At 40.0% G+C, this 26740-nt stretch overlaps 4 protein-coding genes across 5 annotated transcripts in view; 2 read left to right on the forward strand and 2 right to left on the reverse strand.

The window, feature by feature from the left end:
• Positions 1–6589, forward strand: part of rac1a (Rac family small GTPase 1a) — a 7876-nt gene extending 1287 nt beyond the window's left edge. Inside the window, exons 2-6 of the mRNA XM_017483421.3 lie at positions 2100–2171; positions 2346–2463; positions 2811–2873; positions 3987–4146; positions 4396–6589. Coding sequence (XP_017338910.1) covers positions 2100–2171; positions 2346–2463; positions 2811–2873; positions 3987–4146; positions 4396–4526 — 544 coding nt within the window. The 3' untranslated portion in view covers positions 4527–6589. The remainder of the gene's footprint in view (positions 1–2099; positions 2172–2345; positions 2464–2810; positions 2874–3986; positions 4147–4395) is intronic.
• On the reverse strand, positions 5667–9472 carry crym (crystallin, mu). Of its 2 annotated transcripts, NM_001201258.1 has the most exon segments (8): positions 5667–5895; positions 6289–6373; positions 6674–6795; positions 6883–7066; positions 7801–7902; positions 7995–8057; positions 8968–9118; positions 9194–9421. In NM_001201258.1, coding segments are annotated over 8 exon segments (939 nt in total). In that variant the 5' UTR covers positions 9361–9421; the 3' UTR covers positions 5667–5830.
• An 802-nt stretch (positions 9473–10274) lies between these two features.
• Positions 10275–12609, reverse strand: snu13b (SNU13 homolog, small nuclear ribonucleoprotein b (U4/U6.U5)). The gene is given in 3 exon segments (NM_001201030.1): positions 10275–10877; positions 11978–12098; positions 12417–12609. Coding segments are annotated over 3 exon segments (387 nt in total). The 5' UTR covers positions 12420–12609; the 3' UTR covers positions 10275–10614.
• A 2289-nt stretch (positions 12610–14898) lies between these two features.
• Positions 14899–25430, forward strand: LOC108274277 (cytochrome b-c1 complex subunit 2, mitochondrial). Its single transcript, XM_017484357.3, has 14 exons — positions 14899–15053; positions 17618–17695; positions 19893–20042; positions 20137–20201; positions 20281–20337; positions 20423–20547; positions 21223–21320; positions 21410–21467; positions 21632–21727; positions 22274–22473; positions 24452–24532; positions 24682–24758; positions 24847–25000; positions 25127–25430. The coding sequence occupies exons 1-14, from the start codon at positions 15021–15023 to the stop codon at positions 25208–25210; spliced, it is 1356 nt and encodes a 451-aa protein (XP_017339846.1). The 5' UTR covers positions 14899–15020; the 3' UTR covers positions 25211–25430.
• The last annotated feature ends 1310 nt before the right edge of the window (positions 25431–26740 follow it).

Consider the following 26740-nt stretch of genomic DNA (forward strand, 5'->3'; position numbering starts at 1 on the left):
GTTTAATGTTGACTTGCAAACAACAAACCAAAAGTTCTGCAAGGTCAGCTTGGGCGTAATGTGTTTTGGACTGTTCGGGAATAAAAAGCATTAATAAATAGACACAACATTATTGTACATGTATAAATCTGTACTGGGGGATACATGGGATTTCTTTTACAATGAAAGGTTACAAAAAAAAAGTCTGTACAAAAACCTCTGGTTTAAAGGGTAAATTAGCTTTTAGGGACATGCAGAGTTCAGGGTATAAACTAAATGTTAAACTTTTGGGGGGGGACCCTTTTAAGCGTCAGGATTTTATGGGAACATGAATCAGAAAAGGCTCAGATAATCCTGTAATAAATTAAAGAATATAAATAATTCCGAGCTCGATCAGTCAAGCACTTCTGTTTATAAAGTTCTGTTTGACTTTTCAAAAAATAGTGTGCTAATGTTATATAAATATATTCTGTACATGCCACTGAATGTGTGTGTGTGTGATGTATGAAAGTATTGTAACAACAAGGCCAGTTCTATTTTCACTATACACCGAAGACTTTTGTGTTTGAGATCGAAAGATGAATTATGAGACGACAGATAAAAATTTCAGCTTTCATTTCCTCATATTTACATCTAGATGTGTTAAAACAACTCAGAACATGGTGCCTTTGGTGGCAGACTACCAAATTTTTTAGATGAGTAAACGTATCGTAACAGATAGTCTTAAAGTAAATAACACTTAATATTTGGTTGCATAAAGCCTGTGACTCATTGACATCACCAAACTGTTGGGTTCTTCTTTTGTGATGCTTTTCCAGGCTTTTACGGCAGCCTCTTTCAGTTGTTGGTTGTTTCAGGGACTTTCTCCTTTCAGTCTTCTCTTCAGGAGGTGAAATGCTGCTCAACTGGGTTAAGGTCCGGTGATCGACTTGGCCTGTCTAAAACCTTCCACTTTTTCGTCTTGATGAAGGTCATTGTTGTGTTGGTAGTGTGTTTTGGGTTATCGTCTTGCTGCATGATGAAGTTCCTCCCAATTAGATTGGATGCATTTCTCTGTAAATTGGAAAACAGATTGTTTCTGTAGACTGTGGAATTCTGCCACTATATTTCTGCACTTGAAGTCTTTTGTGAGACCTTCACCCCTGCCCCGTGGAGGTTGTTGATGTCACTGTGTCGTTTTGGGGTTTTTCTTCACAGCTCTCACAATGTTTCTGTCATCAACTGCTGTTGTTTTCCTTGGCCGACCTATTCCGTGTCTGGTTGTTAGTACACCAGTGGTTTCTTTCTTTTTCAGGACATTCCAAATGGTTGTGTTGGCTGTGGCCAATGTTTGTGTAATGCCTCTGATTGATTTTCCCACTTTTCTCAGCTTCACAGTAGCTTGCTTTTCTCCCTTAGAGAAAACTCTTCATGTTGGTTTATCCTTTTTAACAACAAATGCAGTCTTCACAGGCAAAACCTAGGGCTCAAACCAAGAGTAGACGTTCAGAGCTATTAATTCTTTAAAGAATCACCTGGGTAGCAAGAAACGCCTATCAGTCGTGTGTTCTGATATTTTTGATCACTGGAAAAAAGGGTGGGTCCAAGCGAAAGGTGCCATATTCTGAGTTGTTTAACACACCTGGATGAAATGAAATGAAAGCTGAAATTCTTATGTCGTCTCATAATTCATCTTTTGATCCCAAACCCAAATGTCTTCACTGTATAGCAAACAGAATTGGCCTTGCTGTTCCAATACTTTCGCAGGGTCCATATAAATACGGCACTTTACTGTTTGAGGATAGACGCTCGCCTGTGTGTGTCTTAAAAAGTTGAGAAGTGGCCATTTAATGGTTAAAATTTTATTACTTTAGATCTAAATATCTTTGTCATGTAAAATAATCGATCAAATCACATTAAATGACTTATTTAATTAGAACCGTCATTTTCCATAAAATTAGAGAGATCTGTGTTTTAAAAAAATCTTGTAGTATCTCTACATTTGAAAATGTTTTCTTATCCAGTATAGGGCAATATTAACCCTGGTGCTATTTTGAAATTTGGTATCCTGGTATGCTGTAACACCACTAATGTACACTTTTTCTTAGCGGATGGTTTTTATTTTATTTTTTAAAATGCAGGGCAGTCGGAAAAACATGCCTTCTGATCAGCTACACCACCAACGCCTTCCCCGGAGAATACATCCCCACAGTGTGAGTAACATTATACTGTCCTGTGTTAAAGTCCTGAAAATCCACTGTGAACAGCCTCTTATTGTGTGTCCATTCATTTCTCAACCACACTGTGTTCAGTAGAAGTATTTGTCATGTACATTCATTCATTCATTCATTCTCTCTCTCTCTCTCTCTCTCTCTCTCTCTCTCTAGGTTTGATAACTATTCTGCAAATGTGATGGTAGATGGGAAGCCGGTGAACTTGGGGCTGTGGGACACAGCAGGACAGGAGGACTATGACAGACTCAGGCCTCTCTCCTATCCTCAAACGGTACAGCGCTTCATTCCATCCCCACCCCCAACTCCCCATATGAGCCTGTCGTGCCAGTGCCAATTGTAATGAAAAATCTGTGCTTATGTGTTTCGCGGTGCATAAAGTATCTTATTGTGTCCTAACCACTACTTATTCTGGTAATGAAACTGAATGCTTCCTCTGTTTGCACTCTACTACCTATTAAATATCTCTCTGTTTCTACTTTCATACCAGTTCCACAATGCAGTGCTGAATCAGGAAAGGGAACGGAAATGATCTTGCATATTCTATATTTCTGATGAAGTTTCATCTCATATTTGAGTGTTTTTGTTTTGTTTTTCTCTCGCCCTCTCTGATTTCTATAGGACGTGTTTTTAATTTGCTTCTCGCTGGTGAGCCCTGCCTCGTTTGAGAACGTCCGTGCCAAAGTAAGTAGCTTCCCCATCAAACCTGTGCGGTTGAGAAAGTAAAATTAAATGAAGTGTTGGACATGTGTAGAAGAACATCTGGATGGCAAGGAAAGAGGAAGAGCCCGATATAATGTGTCTGGTCTGGAGTATTGCGTAAAGCAGTTCCAGTATTTTATGTGCACAGAGTCTTGTGGCTGTAATGTTATATGTATGTATGTGTATGTGTGTGGAAGATTACGGGCCTCAAAAGCTGACTCATCACATCACCTGAGAGGTGCAGTAATTGGGACAGGGTTTGTAGGCGAGTTATCATGGCGATGTGTTTGAGTAAGAGAATAAATGAAGAGCCACTGTATTAAACTGGATGAAGGTGAATGTCGGTTCAATGCGTGATGGATGTCGGATGGATTTATTGCAGCATGGGTCAGTGGTTGCTCACACTTTTGCACCAACTCCCTTCTAACGCAATCCGACTATTGGGAAAATATGGATCACATTTATTTATTTATTTATTTATTTATTTATTTATTTCAGCTTTGAAAGCTTTTTTTCCCTGAACCATCCACCCAGTTACACTATGTGAAAATGTAGATTTTCTTTGACAGTAACACCCCTTCCTGTCAACCACAGTAGTGTGACTGATAAGATGTAGATTTGAGTACATTTGGTTACTAATTAACTTGCTACCGGAATTGAATGGCTAAAAAAAGTTTTTGCCTGAAACAAACATGGCGAGAAATAATACTTAACCGTACGGTTTATAAATTGAAAGACGGACAGGTAAATGTTATGCATCCAGGAAGAACGGTCTTTTTAAGGCAGAATGGCTGCTTGTGGCATTTCAAAAATTATACATTCCCTGCATGTCTAGATTTAATCTCCTTTGGCGTTTCAAACTCGTGATTAACATATGACGGTGTTCTTATTTTAAACCTGTTACAGTATCAGTGTGTGTGTGTGTGTGTGTGTGTGTGTGTGTGTGTGTGTGTGTGTGTGTAGTTTCTCACACAGTGGATAATGCTTTGACAGTGATGTCAAGTTTCAGAGCCATGTCCAAGCAAGTTTACTTATTAAAGAAATATATATTTGTGTGAAGTCTGAGTGAGCTGTCTGCTCTTTTTCCCCCCACAGTGGTATCCTGAGGTTAGACATCACTGCCCCAACACCCCAATGATTCTTGTTGGGACCAAGATCGACCTAAGAGACGACAAGGACACTATTGAGAAGCTGAAAGAAAAGAAACTCACTCCCATTACTTACCCACAAGGCCTTGCTATGGCTAAAGAAATAGGTTAGTAGTAGAGTTAATAATAAAGCCTGTCGGGTTTACAGTTTCAAAAACGAATCGTTTGCTCCAACTTGCACAATTATGCGATTTTTAATTTACCCTAATAGCTACTTAGAATTTAGTTAGCGTGTACCTGTAGCTTTGCACACACGTGCACTATTTGTGCTTGGTTTTCTTGTATGTGGCATCCCATGAACCATGCATTTTGTGTATGCGATTGCACTGTTCGATACGTTTCTAATCTATGTCCAGGTTCTGTGAAATATCTGGAATGCTCAGCCTTAACTCAGCGTGGCCTTAAGACGGTGTTCGACGAAGCCATCCGCGCAGTCCTGTGCCCACCGCCCGTCAAAAAGCCGAAGCCGAAGTGCCTTGTCCTCTGAAGAGGCCGTTCGTAAAGAACCGTCTGCAGTCTGCACTCGCCTGAGGAGAGATGTCGGGAACGGTGGGGAGGGAGGATGTGTTGGGAGAAAGAGGGAAGCATACCCGTATGTCTTTCTTAACTATTGTGATTCTAATTAGAATTGCTTATCCAAGTCTGTTTTAGGATCCTAGAGTTTGTCTCCAGGAGATGGGGACACTTTTTCCTCATTATGTCCATTCACCCTTTGTAATTCCTGCTGCCTTTTAATAATGTGTTTTTCATGTTTATGTAAAGGTAAACCAAATTCTTTTTTTTTTTTTTTTTTTTTTTTTTTTTCTTTATTCCATCCATGGGAGCCTTTATATTTTGTTCACACACTGTTTTTTTTTGTTGTTGTTGTTGTTTTTTATAGAAAATGAAAACTTGCCAAAAATGCAAGGCTACCTATAATAGCTTTTGCTTATTCTCTAAACACTAATTTAAAAAAAAAAAAAAAAAAGTTAAACTCCTTGACTTGTTTACAAGTCCACAATTTATAAGTTGCTGACTGCTTATGAGATAGATAGATAGGTTATTGATCCCTGAGGGGAAATTTGGGAATTGCTTTTAGGATTTTTTTGTTTGTTTGTTTTATTAGTATACTCATTATTTAGTGTACATATTGGGGTCAACCATTTGGTACATAAATCTTACACTAGGAGGGGCGGGGGAGAGAGCACATTTTCACTGTCATCTGAGCATTCTAAATTACAAAACAGAATTTGGCTCTATGCTTATTATAATATGTGCAGTCATTGTGAAAGATGTTCTTATTGCAACACAGTATTGTATAAAGTCTGTAGTTTTGGTGATAAACAGATAGATGTTTTGTAAGCATATAGAATGAGAACTTTGATCAAAATTTGCTGTCAGTATGAAATTCCGTAGTGTATCTTGGATAAGCAAGTTTAATTGAAATTCCTTTCAACATTGAGGCACACTGAGAGGACACGAGAACAAAGATACTTTAATAACAAGTCGAGAACCATTCCCGACAGATGCCTTTTTTTTTTTTTTCTTCCCCCCTCTCTATTTCTTATGTAAAATTTCAATCATGTCTGATTTGTTTGTTTTTAGTGTACACCACTACACTTCTAATGTATTAATGAAAAACAGTGTCCTCTGTCCCAAGCTTTAATGATTTCGTACAAGTGTTAATCAGTTAGTGAATTAGTTTCCAGCGTCATGCTTATGTCTGTTGAATAGAGATTTACTTCATGTCTCTTTGTGCTCTGTTTCTGAAATGAGAGTTTCTCTCTCTGCTGACGCTTCACGTCACGTCCGTCACTGGCTGCTCTTCCACTTGTCAAACACAAGCTTAGCAGCGACTGCATCTTGTATCCCCATTCCTGCATTGCAAAAGAGAAACCATACTTAATCCACTTCACTTTACACCCAGCAGCTGATGAATTTCTCAACACTTGACTCATAGTTTTTGCCAGCCGTTTATAAGCATGTATGAGCAACAAGCAGAAAGAGATCTTGGCGAATATACTTTAAGTACGTTTCATTTCTAAGACTGAATCATCGCTAGCTGGAAACAGTCAAGCTTTAAATAGAGCCCCTTTTATTGTCTCAGGGGAAACAAAAGTAAATCTCAAGTCATCTAGCAAGAAAGCAAACATTACTGAGACTTAGCAGTTTATATTTTCTTATCAGCAGGAACTTCTGTCTACTTATAAAAAACTGTGCGACTTCTTCCTTGAGCCTAATTTTGCCCGTCCTAAACGGAAAGTATTTACCCAGTGACTTAAACACCGTCGTCTTGTTGCGCAAGGCAGGTCGAGTTCCATTTAAAACTTCTCCAAGTTCAGCAAAAACGTCTGCCTGGAGGAACACCAAAATTAGATTCAGATTAACCCTTGAAGTTAATACATTTATTTTTTTTCGCAGGCATGTCCCCAGAACAAACGGGCAAGAAGTGGAGTTTGTGCTTAAATGTTTAAAACTAAGCGCGTATTCAATCATGAGTATTGGTGAAAGTGATTACTACAGATATTATTGCTGTGATTCCAAACAAGACAATAAAGTTATGATTAAGAATATCTTGCATGTTTTCTGAATTTCATTTTAAATGAGTCGCTGTATATGAAGCTATAAATAATCCGTGACGAAGTGCAGGCTTACCCCAGACAGAATGATGTCTCCCGACTCCACTGCGGCTCCGTCTCTGCTGTCCACGTAAATTACAGCGTCTCTCATCAGCACGTCGTCGAGTTCTCTCCAGTCTGGCCGACAAGCCCCTACCGCTAAGGTTGCAGAGAAATGTTACACTATACCTGTATGAAATTGTTTTTAATTAATGTGCCATGCCGAAAGATGCAGAGGGTTCTAACCTGCAACATGAGCACCGGGTTTAACCCACTCCCCAAACAGCACTGGTTCACTAGAAGTAGTGACGGTAACGATGATGTCCGCTCCATGCACTGCCTCTTTGGCAGAAGAAAATACTTTAACAGGACCGGGGACACCCGCAGCAAACCGCTCAGCTGTCTCCAATCTCCGGCTCCACACACGCACCTAATTATAATACATACTACACGTAAAAATATTTTAAAAATTATAACTAAATAACCTTTAATGACAGTCATCATAATATAACAGATGAATCTGGTGCTGTTAAAAAGCAGCTGAAAAAGTTCCGAACAATTATCAATCAGTAGTCCTCCATTAGAGTGACTGGGTAACGAGGGCATTAGTCAGAGAAGCAAGAGCACAAAGGTAACACTCAACGTGATGCTACCGCCACCGTGCTTCACTGTGCTGATGAAGTTCTCAGGGTGATGAGTCAAACGTAGCACTTTGTCCCAAGACCAACAAAACATTCAGTTTTGGTCTCACCAGACCCTACACGTGCCTTTTAGCACATTATTTTAAGGTGTCTAGAATAACAATGTGTATTGAATATGTCAGGAATAATAATAATAATAATAATAATAATGGTGTGATTTGGCTCAACCGCACCAAAGTCCTGTAGTATTTTATTCCTCTTGTACCACCGTAAATTTGCCAACAATTACATTTTGACACAAATCCATTTACTAAAGCGCCATACAAAGTGCTTGCATCCATTTATAGTTACATTTAGGTTTGTGGAATGTCCATGCAATAAGTTAATCAACCATGGGGTGGTGTAATGTGGCATGTGGTATATTGCCAAACATTCCTACTCTGAACACTGAGGTGCAGCTATGGCATATCGCAAAGTGAAACAGAACTGATGGATGTTTTCACCTTTGGATGGATGGAGTTACCTCTTTAAAGGAAAAAAGCTGTGTGAAGATTTCATAATGGCTGAAAGCCTGGTGTCCACAGCCGAGGATGCACAAGACGTCCGACTGAGCTGGCATCAGAAGCTAGTGGAAGAAAAACAGTGTTTAAGTGTCACGCCTGCATCATATTGTGACACTATATAACCTGATATCCAATAGCTTAATAAGGGACTTACTTTAGCAGAAATGGCTGACACAGCTGCTGTTCTTTTATGGGTGATATCTGTCCCATCCATAACCTGTCCAAGAGAAAAAAAACAACTACAGTAACTACAGTATATATCAGTGATCCATGAGCATATTTTCATATATAGTTATACTATGGTAATAGCTTACAGTGCCTTCAATAAGTATTCACCCCCTCTTAAACATTTCCACTCTTTGTAGTGTTACAATCTGGACCTGAAATGGATTTAACTGGGATTATATATGTTATAAATTCACACAAAATAGCCCATGATATTGAGGGATCGGTATAATCTGCAAAATTGTCTGCAACTATCTCCATAGTCACGTAATTTACCGAACAGACTTCACCTGTGAGCATTTATATTGTCATGTGACATGAGTTTGTTAGAGGAGAAAATACCTAAAGAAACGGCATCATGAAGACCATGGAGCTATCAAAACAAGCTCAGGACAAAGCATCAATCACTAGTCCTTCATCAGGAGGACATTCACCAAGTGAGTGACTGGTTAAGGAGGACATTAGTCAGGGAAGCAAAAGCCCAAAGGTAACGCTCAAACTGATGCTACCGCCACCGTGCTTCACTGTGCTGATGAGAATCAAACGTAGCACTTCGTCCCAAGAACAACAAAACGCTGTACAGTTTTGCTCTCATCAGACCCAAAAACCTACCTACAGCATGCCTTTTAGCAGCAAACTCCAAGTGGGATTTCATAGGACACTTTTTCCATACAGAATGGCATTGTGCTGTTTAAGACTACGGCTGTAGCGGAAGTGAATACTAAAGCAATATACTGTGTATATAGCATTGTGCCCTATATTATAGTATTATTTATATTAGTTATACTTTAGCTGTAATAAATCAGTTTACACTCAAGTATGTCACGTTTATCCCTTTATACACAAACTATAGGAAATTCTGAGCGAGTTTGCTGTAAGGGTTGTTGATTTCCTGGACTAACCACTGTGACATTGCCATATTCAGGGTTAAAGAGTAACACAGTGGCTTGTGTGGATGGTAAATTTAAGTTTTCTTCACGTCTGTAGAAAGCCACCATCTTCATGCACAAAGTGTCCTCATGTGCAATGTATGCAGGCATCATCCCCAGAAACCTGTGTACAGAAATCAGTGTAAATGATCAGTTAGAGGTATGGTCTGATTCTGAGTGTGAAGGATCATGCTCATACCCGCTGTGATTTTTGATGGGGATCACAGATCTCACGGGCTGCACCACATCTGAACTGTCGCTCCGGGAAAACTTTCCCAAAACTTCTTCCAGACGCGGGATCAAATCGTCGTAACTAAGGAGACGTGCAACGACATCGTTGCTTAGAAACACGGGCTGTTCTGTCATTTTTTAAAATCCAAACTCTTCAGCCAGGAGATGTCTCGTGCAGCCTGTACTAGCTTCTGACTTCGACTTCGACCTAAACGGTGCACTCGTATACACCATGACAGGCCCCGCCCACCTGACAGCCATGCTCTACGAACCCGGAAGTAAATCTCTTTTTACGTCAGCATTAGCTGAAATAAATAGAAAACGCGTTGTTTTTGGTGTCTTAATTGAAGACAAAACGCAGAATATGTTTTCAATAATCGATTGTTTCTGTGAAAACTTTTTTATACTGGAATCAAAATACTTGAAAGACGACTTATTTACTCGGAATCAATCAATATTATGACAATAAAAATGCTAAAAAGCGTAATCTTTTGTATTAGGCTTCTAGAGTGCAATTTTAAAATAATTTTATTATCTTAAAAAATGTTTGTGTGTGTGTGTGAGAGAGAGAGAGAGAGAGAGAGAGAGAGAGAGAAAAAGAGAGAGAGCCCTGTGATGGACTGGCTTCCCATCCAGTGCTCCCAGTTTAAGCTCCACCCTGCCCAGGATAAATCAATTACTTAAAATGAATGAATGATGAGGACTTGTGTCTGGATTGTACTTCTTGTTAGCACATGATAATACAAACATTATTGTTTATAAATCCTATTTTCTTATTGATTTAAATAAATAAATAAATCATGGCAGTCTGTTAGGTCTGTACCCTGTTGAATAGATTGTAAATATGCACGGTATACTCAATGGCCACTTCAGTACAATATGTCCATCTTCTATCAATTATTGCCTGAAGTTGAGAGATAGTGTGTGGTGTGTACAAGTGCATCAAGCACAGCAGTGATGTACACACAAAGAAATGTAGATGTCTAGTTTTATTGTCACTGCTGAGCTAAGAATAATCCCTCACTAAAAAAACAACACTTGAGCAATTATCACATTTCTAATATTTATTTTTGCATACAAAAAACAGGAGTAAATGTAATGTCACATATAAGAGCAACACATCAGCTAGTGATGAAATGTAAGTCAAAAAGCCCTGATCTCAATAACGTACTGCAGCCATTTATATTAAAATTAGAAATCATAATCGTTATTACGTTTGGGATACAACACTGTAACCCAATTGAAATTGGTTATCATATTACTTTCCCTATACCTGCTCATGCCAAAGGAAAAACTCCTTAATCATGAGGACAGCACAAAGATTACAGAAATTAAACACAAACATTAACTCGACTTTCGAGTTAAAAATTAATAATAATCACAACAGGCTCACACCAACAGTCTCTCAATCGCCATTTGCACAGACTGGATCTGAGGTTTCAGCTGCGATCCTTCCTTAATGGTGACCGATGTGGCAATAACTGGTCTTGACACACCACAAGCTCGTCCAAGGGCCTGCTTGGACCTCACGAAGACGTAAGGCACATTTTTGTCCTCACATAGTAAAGGAAGGTGTAGAATAATCTCCAATGGTTCAGCATCAGCGGCCATAACGATGAACTCAGAAATTCCACGGTTCAGTGTTTTAGTGGCTGTGAACGATACCAAAAGAGCATTAAATACAGTACCAGGCATAAACAAGCCATTACATTTTACATACTATTCACATTTACAGCATTCAGCAGGGTGATGTAGAGATGCTCCAGTTTGTCTACATGGAAAACAAAGTCTTCTCTATTACGACTGTTACAAAGTGCTGACACAGGAACTCCTCCTGTAAATGTTAAATAATGTTCTGTCTCCTTCCAGAAGGCTTTGCCCTATTAACATTTATACAGTGTTCTTTGTGTTTATTATTAAACTTAGATCATGTTTGCAAACAAATCCCTGTTTATGAGGTGTTAGAATGAACACATTAATACACTATCTGGCCAAACATATGTGGACACCTGACCATGACACCCATATGCGAGACTTAACCAAACTGTTGTCACAAAGATGGAGGGACATACGTGTATAGGATGTCTTCATATGCTGTAGCATTACAATTTCCCTTCAGTGGAATTAAGGGACCTGCTCCAGCATGACAATACCCCTGTGAACAAAGCGAGCTCCATGAAGACATGGTTTGCCAAGTTTGAAGTGGAAGAACTCGAGCATCCTTCACCTCAACCCCAACGAACACCACTGGAATAAATTGGATCGCCAACTGAAACCCTGGCCTCCTCACCCGACATCAGTGCCCGACCTCACTAATGCTCTTGTAGCTGAGTGATCACAAATCCCCACAGCCACGTTCCAAAATCTAATGGAAAGCGTTCCTAGAAGAGTGGAGGTTATTAGAACAGCTAAGGGGGACTAAATCTGGAATGAGACACTCAACAAGCACATATGAACTGTGATGATCAGGTATCCAAAAACATTTGGTTATACAGTATATAAACCTGTTGTTTGCCTTGCAGCTTGCACCTGCTGGTACAGAAAATGAATTAATGTGGATCCTAATTTTGAATGATCTGCAAAATGTCTGAGGAAAACATAATCTTGGCTTCTTTTTTTGCCTCAGTGTACTGCAGCTGGACCTAAGGCTGAGTATACCAAGAACAGGAGTCAGGTCAGATCCAAGTAAGAAGTCTCATAGATCCATGTGTAAACTTTACTGTACATTAATTGCTTGTGGGGGAACTCTTACCCTCGTTTGCTCCTTTGCGCAGCTGCTTGTAGTTGGATGCCTGCTGCACAAGATCCAGTATAGTTTTGCTCAGAGTAGCATCAGCCAAAGGGTAGGCCTTGGGATTGACTTCAGTTTCAGTCTGAGAGGAAGGCAAATAAAATGCTGAGGATTGCAGATCACAGACTTAAATGTGAAACTAAGCCTAGTTTTCAATTTCATGCATTACCTACACAAGTCTACACAAAGTACAGGGCCAATGATCATCATGTGAGTTCAGAATAATCCACAGGTTTAAGACTAACTATACTCTACTTAACATAGATCATCATCATCATCATCATCATCATAAGTATTTACACTAATGTGGAGTTAGATAAGCCGCTAGCTGTTTTAGTTACACATTTATTTACATGGCTAGAGGATCGTGTCTAAAGCAGCAACTGGTTTTGATACTCACCATGATTTTAGAGATTTGATCAGGTCCTCTCGGCGAATGCTTCACAGAGGACAAACACCTACAGGCTTGAAACAAAAGCTTGAAATACAAATAAAATAAAAATAATAATAAAAGCAAAAACTATATTGCAACACTACCTCTAACGCACGACGTTAAGAATACGTACTGGCGTTACTGCTGGTTGCAACACGTGTGTTGTGAGAGGCACTGCGCATGCGCACGTTTCTTCTGGACCGGAAGCAGGAAGCGGGTTTCAATTTTTTTTTTCAATAGTAAAACGCAAGTCAGAACTGGAGAGAAGAATGTTATTGAGATTTTGAGTTTATTGGAAATTGTAGGAATTACCTATTTTTTTTAAACATGTTTATTTATTTATTTATTTTTATTTATTTAGCCAGCTGTTGTTGTTTTTTCAATTATTTGATATATGGAAATGTGTGCGGTGTGTATGAATATGTACCATTTCAGTCGTATGTTATTTGTATGTTATATTATGTTATTCGTTTATAATATATAATATGTATATATATGTATTTACCTTATATAAGTTCTGCTCATTTCTTATGTTCAAGTTTGGTATCTTGTTTTGGCTCGGTTGTTCTACATTGATACATTTTGGGGGGGAAAGCAAATCAAGTCATACAGTACATCCATCCATCTATCTTCTATACCACTTATCCTTTTCAGGGTCATGGGGAACATGGAGACTATCCCAGGGAGCATCGGGCACAATGCGGGGTACACCCTGGACGGGGTGCCAATCCATCGCATTCATACACACCCATTCATACTCTACGGACACTTTTGGACACGCCAATCAGCCTACCATGCATGTCTTTGGACTGGGGGAGGAAACCGGAGTATCCGGAGGAAACCCCTACAGCACGGGGAGAACATGCAAACGTGCTAACCACTAAGCAGGGGAGAAGAGAGGGGAGGACAGGACAGGAGAGGGGAGGGGAGGGGAGGGTACAGGGGAGAAAAACATAAGACAAAGTTAGTTCCAATACATTGCTTTATCTCTGATGACAAGATAAATAATGTCCCAGAAAATATATTAATTAATTAAACCAAACTAACTGGATTATCATTTAATATTATCACTAATCTTAACAAGAAGACGAGAGTTCTTCCAAGCGTTTTCCGTTGTTGTATTGTTTGGTGTGGATAAGGCTTTAGATTTAATTAAGACATTGTGTACAGTAATAAATTAAATTAGTCACTTCATAGTTTCCCTGTAAATACTTAAATAATTCTGTCCGTATCTGAATACGCTTCACTATTCTCTAAAGAGGCTTTTGTTTGTTTGTTTGTTTGTTTACTTGTACAAGAACAGGGTACAACAATTTTCAATAGCCATGTCAAATATAATGTCTATGACAAAATATTCAAATAATAAAAAGAAAAATAAATGAACAAACAGAATACCATCTGAGTTTTAAATGAAATTGGGACACCTAGGCCAAGCAGTCGGGGAACAAAATGTCTTGCTTTACAAAATGTCTCTATATTTGTTAATATAGACTCCCTTTCATATGTGCTTGCTGAACATTGCATTCCAGATTTATTTCCCCTTTGCTGTTATAATAACCTCCACTCTTCTGGGAAATCTTTCCAATAGATTTTGGAGCGTGGCTGTGGGGATTTGTGTTCATTCAGCCACATGAACATTAGTGAGGTTAGACACTGATGTTAGGTGAAGAGGTCTGGGGTTCAGTCTGCGTTCCAGTTCATCCCAAAGGTGTTCAGTGGGGTTGAGGTCAGTGCAGGACACTTGAGCACTTCCACACCAACCTTGGCAAACCAATGTTGCATCTCAGTTCGCATACTTATACTATGTACTAAAGGTATGTACTCTTTTTGTGAAGAAAAAGAGTATGCAAGTACTAGGACATACTAACACCACGTAACAGAAGAGAACGTTGCCTAGTTACGCACACTGTCACCGTAAACAAGCTCCTTGTTGCATTTCAACTTCCTATATACATTATATAATTCAATTTACCATTCCCTTGACTTATTTATCCACCTTTCATTTACACCTCTCTAAAATGTGTCAAAAAGCAAACTATCACAAAACTCCTGCTCCCTCATGCGAGTTGTGGGAAATACATATTAGCTGAAAAAGTGTCCACGGATCCACACTTCTACCGGGAACAGTACACCATCTGGGTACATTTGGGAAACTCATTTCAACATACTACCATCTGGGACGCACTAATTCTAATCTCCAGATACTATTTAGGACGGAGAGTAGGCGAATTGGGACGCGACGTGTTTATAAACGGCGCTTTGTGCACAGGGACATTGTAATGCTGGGACAAGTTTGGGCCTCTTAGCTCCAGTATCTTTGTGCTTTCAGCTTTGTGGCAGCAGTTTGGGGAAGAACCACATGTGGGTGTGATGATCAGGTGTCCACATACTTTTGGCCATAGTATAGCGTACGTGCGCTTGGCTGTGCTCCGGTCCAGCAGGTGTCAGTGTTGAACTCGAGCGTGTCTTTAGGTAGAAGAGTGAAACGTGGGTGCTTGTGGGTAGGACGTCCAGGTCAGCCATATTGTCTTCTTCAACCGCTTGAAGGAGAGAGAGAAAGACAGAGGGAGAATGAAGGGGATCCGGGGAATAAGCCAGCTGTCGGTGAGCATTTTAAAAATGATTATTATTGCAGCTTGTGAATGCGTTGTAAAGACGTGTAGGTTGAGTTTGTAGTGATGTGATTAACCCCCGGTTCCTCTCCTGTGACAGGCTTCTTGTACACCGCATACTAACCTCCATACTATACTATACTATACTATACTATACTATACTATACTAGCTAGTATGACAGTATAGTGCGCTGTCAATGGCGCTGTAACGTTCCCACATACTGTTTAGTGTGTTAGTATGCGGCTTTAGCCCTAGCCATTAGTGTTAGCCGGTGACAGGTTATCTTGGCCTTGCTAACGTGACCTACACACTTCACTTGAACAATTTGGAGACATTATTTAGTGCAGGAAGTCTTTCAGCTGTATTTCTAAACACTTTATTGCCCTCACAACAACATTGTTAATAATAAAGCCAGTTATGTTGTTTACCTTGACTGCTAACTGGAGCTAAATAGCTATGATAGCAGGTTCAAACTGTTTGTTTGTTTGTTTGTTTTCCTTTGTTTTTTTCCCCTCTATTGCATATTAGATTTAAAAGTTTTGTCTTAAGTGTAAATTAACACCATTTTATTTTTAGGAAAATGACTAGTTGAAACTATAAATGCTCTCTTATCAAGCCATTGCTGGATTCTCAAATGATTTTGAAGTGCCCCTGAAAACAAAATTTTGTCTTTCAAGGCTTTTTGTACTTGTACTTTAGTGTTGTGGACACCAATATAAATAATACACTTAGAAACCAAAATGTAGTTTTGGAGACATTCGTCAAGTTTTTGATTATTTAGCCTAATACTAATCTTTTGTTTTGTCCAATCAAATACGCTCTAGAATGGCTGTCCTGCCCCTGGGGGTGGAGCTTGCTGTACAATAACAGCTCTTAGTAATAAATATGGTTCATTAGTATTTTTTCTTTCTTTTCTTTTCCAACTTCCTTGGCTGAGGGGGGAAAAAAGTTTGAAGTTTATTTCTCAAGTATTACTAACTTGGGGTTGTTCAGTGTCAGAATGTCTCATTACCTCAGAATCATCAAGAAGCCAATGCGGTCTTAATACGCAATTTGGGTCTTCTCCATCAGTAGGAGGAAATAATGTAAATCAATTAGCATAACATTTTTAATGAATTATAAGCTTACCATTCAGACCCGTCCTGGTGTTCGACCTCGGTTCAAACGTGTACGACGTAACTCCCAAAAACCCACAGCGCCTCGTCCTCTAGGATATCGTCACTGTGAAAGTTGGCAGTTGCGGGTCTCCGTATATACAGTTGATATCAGAATGATTCAAACCCCCCCCCCCCCCCCCCCCCCCATTGCAAATCAGGTTTATTGTCAAAATGTACAGACTTTCAGCTGTTTAAAATGAGCAAATCAACCAAAAGCGATTGAAATAGATCAACACAACGAATGCTTCAAGTGATTTCCGCAAATTCAACTGAAAACGCAACTTGTAATGATTTCTCCAGTCTCAAAATTATTCGACCCCTTGAATAGAATCCCTCAAATATGCAAAACATGTGTTGATGTTCTAGAGTGTATTTGATTGGACAAAGCACAAGACTAGTAGTAGGTTGGATAATTTTGATAGCAGCTGTAGCTAGTTCTCTAAGCTACTATCAAGTTAGTTTATGATTCAGCAGGGGTGTGGTCAGTCAGTCTGGACAGGATTTTGCAGTGTTTTATTGTGATGGTTATGGCAAAAAATGCATGATTTTGCTGCAGCTTTTTTCAAAATGTTTGTCAATTGCGAGTGCACTGAATTGTCTTGCACGCAGTGCTATTTGTTATTAAATGAGACCTTTTAACTGTACTCTTGTTCGACACGCTTGAATCGTAGAGGGCTCTCGCAGAATGCGTGTCATGATGTCACGTGACTCGTCTTGGCCCAAATGTGCGGGAAAATCAGCAGTAATTTTCAAAAATTGCGAGCACCTCTGTACATGGCGGACGGCGTTTGCTTGATTTTGTGTTCATTTCTGCGGTCGCAAAATCTTGGAGGGACTGCTCAGTCCCTTCGATACGCCGTCAGTCGGACTTCTTGTTTCAGAAGACAGTACGTCAACATACAGAATCAAATGAAGCCGTTTTGTTGGGACTTTAATTACTTGGATACTGTAACAACAAACTGGTCAAATTGTTCCGTCTCTAGAATCTCTTCATGAGTTAAAGTAGGTATTTTTAAGGTTTGAGCCATTGGCATCATGTTTCCAGTTCCCATACCACCCCGTGAGTCTGGATACAAGATCCTTTTAGAGTTATAGTCCTGAAGATAAGATGTTGCTCTGTTTGCTTTTGGATATGAGTTGCTCTCGTGCCAATCCTGCCATCTTGTAAGGACATTTTTATCTCCCATTCATATATTGTTATTCCATAACCTCGTTCCTTTATCTTTGTTCTTATTGGTAATGAGGTTTTTTTTAATGTGTTATAAATCTAACATTTTTCTTCGTTGATTTTATTTTCTTGTGCTTATGTTAAAATATATTTTTCATGTGTAGATGCACATGTTGTCATTTTACCAGGTATGAGCTGTATAACATCACTTCTTCCTTTCTGGTTTGCAGAAGAGGCTGTATGCAGCGCAGGCTGCCTGTAAGGTTGAGGTTTCCGAGGCGTTCAAGCTCGTGCCACAGGAGGTGCAGGTCAGTAAATGTTCACACACTGTCTGTACAGAGAAAAGTTCATATGGCCACCTGAGGCCATGTACACTTGTCAAGTGTCTACGTGGTCTCCTTCACACTAATGAGGGTGTGCTTGCACAGACTGATGACACATTACAGGCAAAACCTGATTCAATGAGTTGAGAAACATAAGTGCAGCTGCATCCAGAATGAAAGCTTGACCAGGCCCAGGTGACTTCTATTTTTTCTGAAGATGGCAAGAAGAAAAGATCCGAGTCACTTGGAAATGAGCGTGAAATTTATTCACGTTCAATGACCATGATGGTTGTGTGTTAATGCGCTGCGTGAAAACAAGCATAAGGGCAACTGTTCATGTGACCGACTGTTAGTACAGACTTTTATACGGTGCTTAAACCACTCTCTTTACAAAGCTGAATGCACGTTTGAGAGCTAAATGGTGCCAAAGCGATCAGCACTGGCCTACACATTTGTGGAAAAAGTGATCTGTTCAGATCAGTCACCCTTCACCGCATTCTCAACGAGTAGGCGAATACGTGTGCAGCGTACACCAAGAGAATAGTACCAGCCTGAATGCTTGACCCCTAGAGCGAGGGGGTCTGGTGTCTTGCAGACATGCTTTTGGGTCCACTTACTTCCTTTGAGGGAAGGGTCACTGCAAATCAATACAGTTATTCCGACTCCTGTGATGAACGATTTCTATTGATGGGAATGCTCTCTTCCACGGTGACCATGTCCTCATCCATACAGCACTACAAGAGCTCACTGAATAGTTTGATGAGAACGAAAATGATGTCACTTATATGGTATGGCCTTCACAGCCACTAGATCTCAACCCAACTGAGGGTCTGAGGTCTTAGACAACTGCACTATATCATCATCAAAACTGCAGCTTGTGGGAATCTATTTTGGCCGATCTTTTTGGTTTTCCTTTTTCCAGAATATATCCAGCGACTTGTAGAATCTGTACCAAGGTGCAATTAAATCATCTTATGGCTTGTGGTATCCCAGCTACTTTATTAAGACACCTTTTTATATCGTATTTTCCTTTAATTTGTCACCAAGCTGCATATTTGCTAGTTAGGCGAGAAGGGTCGCTTTTCATTATACTGCTTTAAACGGCCATATGTGAGGACTGTAAGTTATTTTAAGGATTCGGCAAAATAATCTCATCTATAGATCGACAAAATTAACACTTTAGGGTTTTTTGTTTGTTTGTTTGTATTTAAAGCTAGTACTGACATTAATAATTATTATGGTAGCATGCAGGTTTGGATAGGCCAAGTTTTCATGACTCTCAATTGCTCAGTATTTCAATATTAATTGCTGTGAGAATGAAAAACTTTATTGTGCACATCAGTGTGAGTACCAGATAACCGAGCAAAACCCCTCGGCAAAGCTTGGCTTTTGTGTTATATTTTTTTGTTTGTTTTTTAAAAGCCAATCTGTGTTCTTGTGTTTTGTTGTCTAATCTGTTTATTTTAAATGCCTAACCCCTTCAGCCAAAAAAAAAAGAGAGAAAAAAGCTTGTATTCCATCAGTCTTGAATCTGTTTTTGATTGGCTCCTGCCAGTCACTGTGTAGTCAGACTTCTTTCATGCCTAAAGTTTGGGCGTGATACCGTTTGACACCTCGGCTCTGGCGTCGAAAATACGAGTGTGAATTTCCCACCGATTCTGACACTTTTCCCCTGTCACAGCACTGATTTATGAATTACTATTACAGGTTTATCAGGGTGACTCTCAGCAGCTCTGGAATATCATATTATATTATAAAGTAAATTTTGCTCCCCTGAGTCAGTCGTTTTTATTAAAACTCCTGTAGCTTTCAAATAAGTCAGTGGATTGGCAGTTGCAAGGTTGGAAACATTGCATCCAATCTAACAGCACTGGTTATAAACTGATCACTGGATGTGTGCACCATTTCCACGTGTGTCACGTGTGTATGAGTTAAATTACCATGTAGCTTTTTGTCTTGGCTTCAATAAAAAAAATATAAAAAAAAAAAAAGTAAATTTTTTTTATATAATGGTGTGTAAAAAAAAAAAAAAAAAAAAAAAAAGGGACTGTCTCTATCTGAATTTCCGTCTCCAGATGCCAGATTAGAGACTAATTAATTTGTTTCTTTTATAAACATGAATACTTAAGTACTAAGCCATTCATACCAGCTCACAGTAACAGATTCATTTCCGCCTCTGTAGGTGTCCAAGTTGCCCAGCGGCCTTGTGATTGCTTCCCTGGAGAACTATTCCCCAGCCTCTCGTATCGGTGTTCTTGTGAAGGCTGGCAGTCGCTATGAACCCCACGACAGCCTGGGCGTCACACACGTGCTCCGACTGGCGAGTGGCCTGGTAGGTTGTGATTATGGTTAATAAATAATAATGAAATGCGTTTTGTGTACTTGATGACTCTATATGTTTAGTGTATTTACATGTACTTGTTCAGACTACCAAAGGAGCCTCTGCGTTCAGGATTTGCCGTGGCATTGAGGCTGTCGGAGGAAGTCTGGGGTAAGTGTCCTGGTTCTCCTTGTTGTGTGTTATTAATGTTTTATCTACTTTTTAACGTGTGTCACATATATTTATACAGCGTGTCTACATCCCGGGAAACCATGGTCTACACTGTGGACTGTTTGAGAGATGACATGTAAGCACATGTTGATGCGTTTTGATTTAAGGGTCTAATTTTTGTGTTGAGGTGTATATCTTAGTGTGTGTGGCTCTGAATGTAGTGACACAGTCATGGAGTATCTCATCAACGTGACCACTGCACCAGAGTTTCGGCCATGGGAGCTGTCTGACCTCACTGCCAGGGTGAAATTGGACAACGCCATCGCCAGCCAGAACCCACAGATTGGTATGTTCCCGTTAAGATGCAGTGCCCTCCATTAATATTGGCCCCCTTGGTAAATAATGAGCAAAGACTGCTGTGAAAAATTGTTTAAAAAATTCACAAAAAACTCCGCTGTCATGGATATCAAAAAGTTGCAAACACAGGTTTATAATTTAAAAAATCTTTGTTAAATATAGGTGTGCAACAATTATTGGCACCCCTATGAATTCATATGAGAAATATATTTGCGGTATATTCCCATTGATAGTTCATACTTTCTTTTCTATCCATAGTAAGGATGCTCAGGATTATGTTGATTTTCTTATCTCCTAGACAGTAAAGTGACATGGCTGACGTGCAAAGTATAAGAAATAGGCTTACCTCTGCTCCATGTTAGTAAAGTAACTGAAAATATATATGAAATTACTGATCCCATGGAATTATCTTTGTTAATAATGCACCTGATTTGTGTATTTGTAGTTTCTCTTAATTGCCCTGTATGTGTTAGATGTTGCTATATTATGGCATGTAGAAGTCAGCTGTATACTTGATCAGTGGTTGAGTTCTGGTTCGGTAGTTAAGGCTTATTGCTAGCTGTTGGTTCCTTGAGCACTGGTACTAACCCTGAACTGCTCAGTAGTATCCTATCGGAATTGTAAGTCGCTTCGGGTAATGTTGACGTTGCTCTGTTCTTCCAAGGTCTCCTCGAGAATCTGCATGCTGCCGCTTTCAAGAACGCCCTTTCCAACTCTCTGTACTGCCCAGAGTACATGGCGGGCAAAATCACCACAGATCAGGTGAGACCTAAACTCGTAATAATTGTTGTAGATGTACTGTAATGTTTATGGAACTGTCTATTTTACTCGAACTTTTTTTCCCTCCACAGCTGCACGCCTTCGTTCAAAACAATTTTACAAGCGCACGAATGGCGCTCGTTGGACTCGGTATGTTGATCTGTTATGTATTTTCTTTACCGATTTCATTTACTCAAATACATGTAGCTAGTCTAAAAGTGTGGTTTTATTTTTAATCAGGAAGATCGTCTGCCAAGAGCGGAATCGAACTCCCGTCGATCGTGTGTCTTAAAGCACTGCTGTCTGTTTTATAGGTGTGGACCACGCTGTTCTCAAACAAGTAGGAGAGCAGTTCCTTAACATCCGTAGCGGAGCAGGCACTGTCGGGTCAAAAGCCCTATACCGTGGAGGTAGGGCTTCAAATATAAACACTTCCTTTCTGAACTAATACATGCTTCAGAAAATTGTGAACAGTAATGTCTTTTTTTTTTTTTTTTTTTTTTTAAGCTGAATTAATCAATAACTGAGGTTCCTTTATTTTGTTACAGTATTAGAAACCTTTTTATTAACGCTTTTATATTTATTATTGAGTTCTTATAGCTATTATCATCTGACTGATCACTTGAACTGAATGGGGTTTAATTGAAACCTTAATAACTGAAAACAGGTTGGCCTCAAAATAATGTCAACTTGGTCCTAATGTGTTTTCTCTGTGGAAAGGTCACAGATAGAAAGCTCTATGTATCCAGTAAGTTTATAGTAAACGTTTTAAATAGCAAGCCTGATATTTGAATAATTGGATTATGTTTATGAAATAAATCTGTGCTGAATTGATTTTACCGTTATAGGGGTGCTGTCTGCAAAACGTTTGAGGACCCACTGTTCTAGAGATCTTAATGTTTACGCTCTAATTACAGCACTTAACACTGAAGTAATAAGCCGCGTTGTTTGCGCAGGTGAGCTGCGGGCTCAGACAGGAGGCAGTCTGGTGCATTCGGCCGTGGTGAGCGAGAGTGCTGTGGCCAGCTCTGCCGAGGCCGTAGCTTTCAGCGTGCTGCAGCACGTCCTGGGAGCCGGACCGCACGTCAAGAGAGGCGCCAACACCACCAGCAAACTGAGCCAGGCCATCTCCAAGGCTACGGCCCAGCCCTTCGACGTAAGTGCATTCACACACCAGAATGAACAACCTTCACGAGTTCGGATTCCCAGTGTAGCTTGAGCAATAATGAGACATTTGAGCGAGCGTGTTTGTGGAACAGGTGATCCACAGTTATTTGTTGGAAAAAGTTAAGGATAGTTAATTGACTGATAAACCGAGGGTTAAAATCCATTCAGCTGGCTGTCATTGGTTCTCGGTTTGCCAGAAATATGTTCTCAACAATGTGCACGTATCCAACGGGCCATTAACGAGCTTAAGGAAGTGCTGTTTCCTCCTTCAGGATGAAGGAAACTAGATAGTAATGAACTTGGTATAGTTTTGCTATTCATTTCTATGCAGTTGTTTCCATGCGTACCTCTCTTCTGAAAATGCACCCATACTTCCTCTCCATTAAAACACAGTGAGAAGTAAACACTCCTATCTCGCAGCTGTTGCAGTCGTGCGTTAAAAGCTTTTCATGCCAGGGATCTGGAAAAATCCCTACATGCTTTTATCCTCCTCTTTTGACGATTGTAATTGTCTCGGATCGCTTTATATTTCTGACCTCCTCAGTCCCCCTTCCATTTCCTTCCATTTCCAGACTCCTTCAGCAATCAAGAAAACCACACTTGTTGAAGGTTTAAGGGTTAATGTGCTTGTGTATTATCAGCTCAGAGCTGTAGAGTGATTTTCACGCTTTGATTAGAATTTCCCACACCGGCGACACTTTTAAATCTCACGTTTCGGCTACGTGCACGTTAATCCGGATAGATCCGAAAACTGCATTCTCGTTTTAAAACGCTTTCCGTGTACACTGGCGTTTCAAACGCCGTCTGAAAGCGCTTGCATCCCCATACTGCGCAAGCGTGTAAAATTTCCATCAGGCTTTTATTTACTTTCTGTCTCTTTGAATTGATGCGACAGCGTCTGAAGGAAAATGCAATCTGAAGGTTGTATAAAGTGACATTACTCTTTAACAGTATCAAACTGGATAGCAGGCACAACAACTGGAGGACAACATCCACCATCTTGTTTGTTTCGAGTTCAATAGGTGATATGACAGGGCCACATGACTGAAAATACATCATCGTTTTTGAATATCTCCGTTTTCTCAGTCCATACTACAACGCCAAAACAGTGTTTTCAAATGTATCCACTTGTGAGAGCTCAGTTTTCACTGGACAAACACTGCGTTTTCATATTTATCATATATATTCATATTTATCCGGATTAATGGAGGGCGCACGGTGGCTTAGTGGTTCGCACGTTACCTCCAGGGTCGGGGGTTCGATTGCCACCGTGGCCCTGTGTGTGCGGAGTTTGCATGTTCTCCCTGTGCTACGGGGGTTTCCTCCCCCAGTCCAAAGACATGCATGGTAGGCTGATTGGCGTGGCTAAAGTGTCTGTGGAGTATGAATGGGTGTGTGAGTGTGTATGTGATTGTGCCCTGCGATGGATTGACACCCTGTCCAGGGTGTACCCCGCCTTGTGCCCCATGCTCCCTGGGATAGGCTCCAGGTTCCCCGTGACCCTGAAAAGGATAAGCGCTATAGAAGATGGATGGATCCAGATCAATGTGGACGTAGCCGAAGAGGCACTTTTTTTTTCTTTCTTTCTTTTTTTCATCTATCTATCTATCTATATTTGTTTGTTTGTTTGTTTGGTCAGCTTGTTTTATAAATACTTGTTTGTCCATAATTGTTTTTACATGGTTATAATTATACAGTGTCCTGTCTGTTGTCCTCAAAAAAAGTAACTTTTTGTTGATTTAATTAGCTCTCGCTGTATAGAATTTTGTTCAGCTTATCTTTTCAAACATGCATTTTGTCTTTTTTTTCTTCTTTCTTTCTTTTTTCCCCCACATGTAATAGGTTTATTAATTTATACATATCATTTTAGTGATGCTGGAGTTTGGTTTCCCCCCCCCCCCATATTTTCGATTAACTTCACAGATGGCAGTTTTGACACCTTATCACCTTATTTTGTTCCTGAACAGGCCTCTGCCTTCAATGCCAGTTACTCTGATTCTGGGCTTTTCGGCGTGTACACTATCTCCCAGGCTGATTCAGCTAGAGATGTGAGTCAGATTTACATTCCCATTACCCAATGTCAGCTGCCTAATTATAAAAAATACCTTCTGATGGAGCCTGACAAATGCTTGTTAGAACGACGTCTTGGACACACAGCCAGTTGTCTCTTACCTTTTCTTCTGTGTTTGTTTGTCAGGTGATCAAGGCTGCAGTTGGCCAAGTCCATGCTGTTGCACAAGGAAACCTGGCTGCAGAGGATCTAAGCAGAGCCAAGTGAGTATCTATCTAAGAAATATCTGCTTAGATGCTTCTCTCAATGGCCTGTGAATTATGATCTCAAATCCTCGAATTGTGTATCTAGGACTCAGCTGAAGGCGGAGTACCTCATGTCCATCGAGAGCTCAGAAGGCCTGTTTGAAGCTATTGGGACTCAGGCGTTGACCGAGGGCACTTACCATACTTCAGAGGCAATAACCCAAAAAATCGATGCTGTGTCTTCAAGTGATGTTGTCAATGTAAGCCACGGATCAGAACAGAATTTGATGAAGTTATTGTAATGCAACAGTCATTTTATTTCAGTTGCTTGTTTTTGTTTTTCTTTTACTTAAAACCTTCCATATTGCTTCTGTATTTGTCTCCAGGCGGCGAAAAAGTTCATGTCAGGGAAGAAGTCAATGGCTTCCATTGGACATCTGGTTAACACACCATTTGTGGATGAAATCTGAATGTTCTTCAGTGTTCCACTTATTTTGTCACCTCTGCATAGCTCCTTTTATTAAAAAATACCACACATAAAACCACAGTTCCAGCAAACATACTGTCAACGTGATGATGCTGTTATCTCCATCTTGTGAGGAAACAAAGAAAAGACGAGACTTCATGCTTGTCCATTTGAGATGTATAGCACATGTAAACTAATGAGTAAAGTGTATTAGGGAAAAAAAAGTGAAGTGTCGTGTAATATTTATCAGCAAATTTATGTAGTCATGTGACATTGTGGAGCAGAGGGTAGTGTTGCCTTCTCCCATCTCCAGGTTTGATCCTGAGCCGGGTTTCTTGTGTTCTCCACATGTCTGTTTTTCTCTTTCTCCCAAAAACTTGCATGTAGGTGGATTGGCTCGGTTAAATTGCCTGTAGATGTGAATGTGTCTGCATGGTGCCATGCGAGCATACCTGTGTTTCCAAGGCTCTGGATTCACCTCTGCCCTGACCAGGATAAAAGCAGTTTCTGAAAATTGATGAATGAATTGATTCAATAATTTGAGGCAATGCTTTAGGGCTTAGTTTCAGTTCAAAAGAGTGCATGATAGCGCTGCATCCTTCCACTAAACTCTGTCCACCCTACGGAGCTGTCATTTTAAAACTGATACTGAACTGTGTGGTCCTGCCCTAATGGGAAACAAAAAAAACTAAAGAAACTGTCACAGAAATTCTAATAGTGTCCACTACAAATACCATTACAAACCATCAGCTAACCAAAACATTATCATTTCCATTATTGGTCCTTAATGGTATCCCATAGATAATAACGTCATCAATAGAAGGCAACAAATTAACAGTAGTGACCCACAGGGACCATTACAGTTTCCACTAACAGCAATACAATTCCCATTCTAAACATTAAAATAGTTACAAATCCTATGAGGGGTTCATATCCTGTTGTATGTAAATAACGATTCCTGCTGCTACTCCGCATGTCTGCGGAGTTTACATGTCCTCCCCGAGCTGTGCGGGTTTCCTTCAGGTTCTCCGGTTTCCTCCCTCAGTCCAAAGACATGGGGCATGGTAGGTTAATAGTAATGTCCAGAGCATCTGAACCGCAGGAATGGGTGTGTGAATGCATATGTAAGTATACCCCGCCTTGTACCCCATGCTCCCTGGGATAGTCTCCAGGTTCCCCGTGACCCTGTAGGATAAGTGCTATAGAAAATGGATCGCTGTGTGGATTGTATGTAAGTACAATGTTGTGCATTCTGACAGAACAAAATTGCTCTTTATTATGAGTTAAATAGCGCTTAAAGTGTTTATGTATGTTAATAATTAGGTCACGGTTATTTAATATTTTTAGCACATGCCGTAGTTGATGAACTTTCAACACAAACGTACTAAAGGAAGCACTTTATTTAGACTTTTTTGTTGTTGTTGTCCCCCGTTATATGCAACAGACGTCAACAGTGACGTTGATGTGTCCAGACCCCCGCCCCTTTCCCTTCATCCCTTCACTGAAATCCCGTTGTTTCTTTTCCCAGGGAACA

Source organism: Ictalurus punctatus, chromosome 13 (assembly GCF_001660625.3).
Source record: "Ictalurus punctatus breed USDA103 chromosome 13, Coco_2.0, whole genome shotgun sequence".
Taxonomy (NCBI): domain Eukaryota; kingdom Metazoa; phylum Chordata; class Actinopteri; order Siluriformes; family Ictaluridae; genus Ictalurus; species Ictalurus punctatus.

Bases quoted from the DNA above. Each gene is read 5' to 3' on its own strand.
- LOC108274277 (XM_017484357.3), top strand. From the start codon at position 15,021: ATGAAGGGGATCCGGGGAATAAGCCAGCTGTCG. The intron at 20,043-20,136 runs GTAGGTTGTGAT...GTACTTGTTCAG, and splicing joins TCCGACTGGCGAGTGGCCTG to ACTACCAAAGGAGCCTCTGC. The intron at 20,548-21,222 runs GTATGTTCCCGT...TGTTCTTCCAAG, and splicing joins CAGCCAGAACCCACAGATTG to GTCTCCTCGAGAATCTGCAT.
- crym (XM_017482570.3), bottom strand. From the start codon at position 9,360: ATGACAGAACAGCCCGTGTTTCTAAGCAACGATGTCGTTGCACGTCTC. The intron at 7,903-7,994 runs GTAAGTCCCTTA...TTCTTCCACTAG, and splicing joins TGTCAGCCATTTCTGCTAAA to CTTCTGATGCCAGCTCAGTC. The intron at 6,374-6,673 runs GTAAGCCTGCAC...GTGTTCCTCCAG, and splicing joins GAGACATCATTCTGTCTGGG to GCAGACGTTTTTGCTGAACT.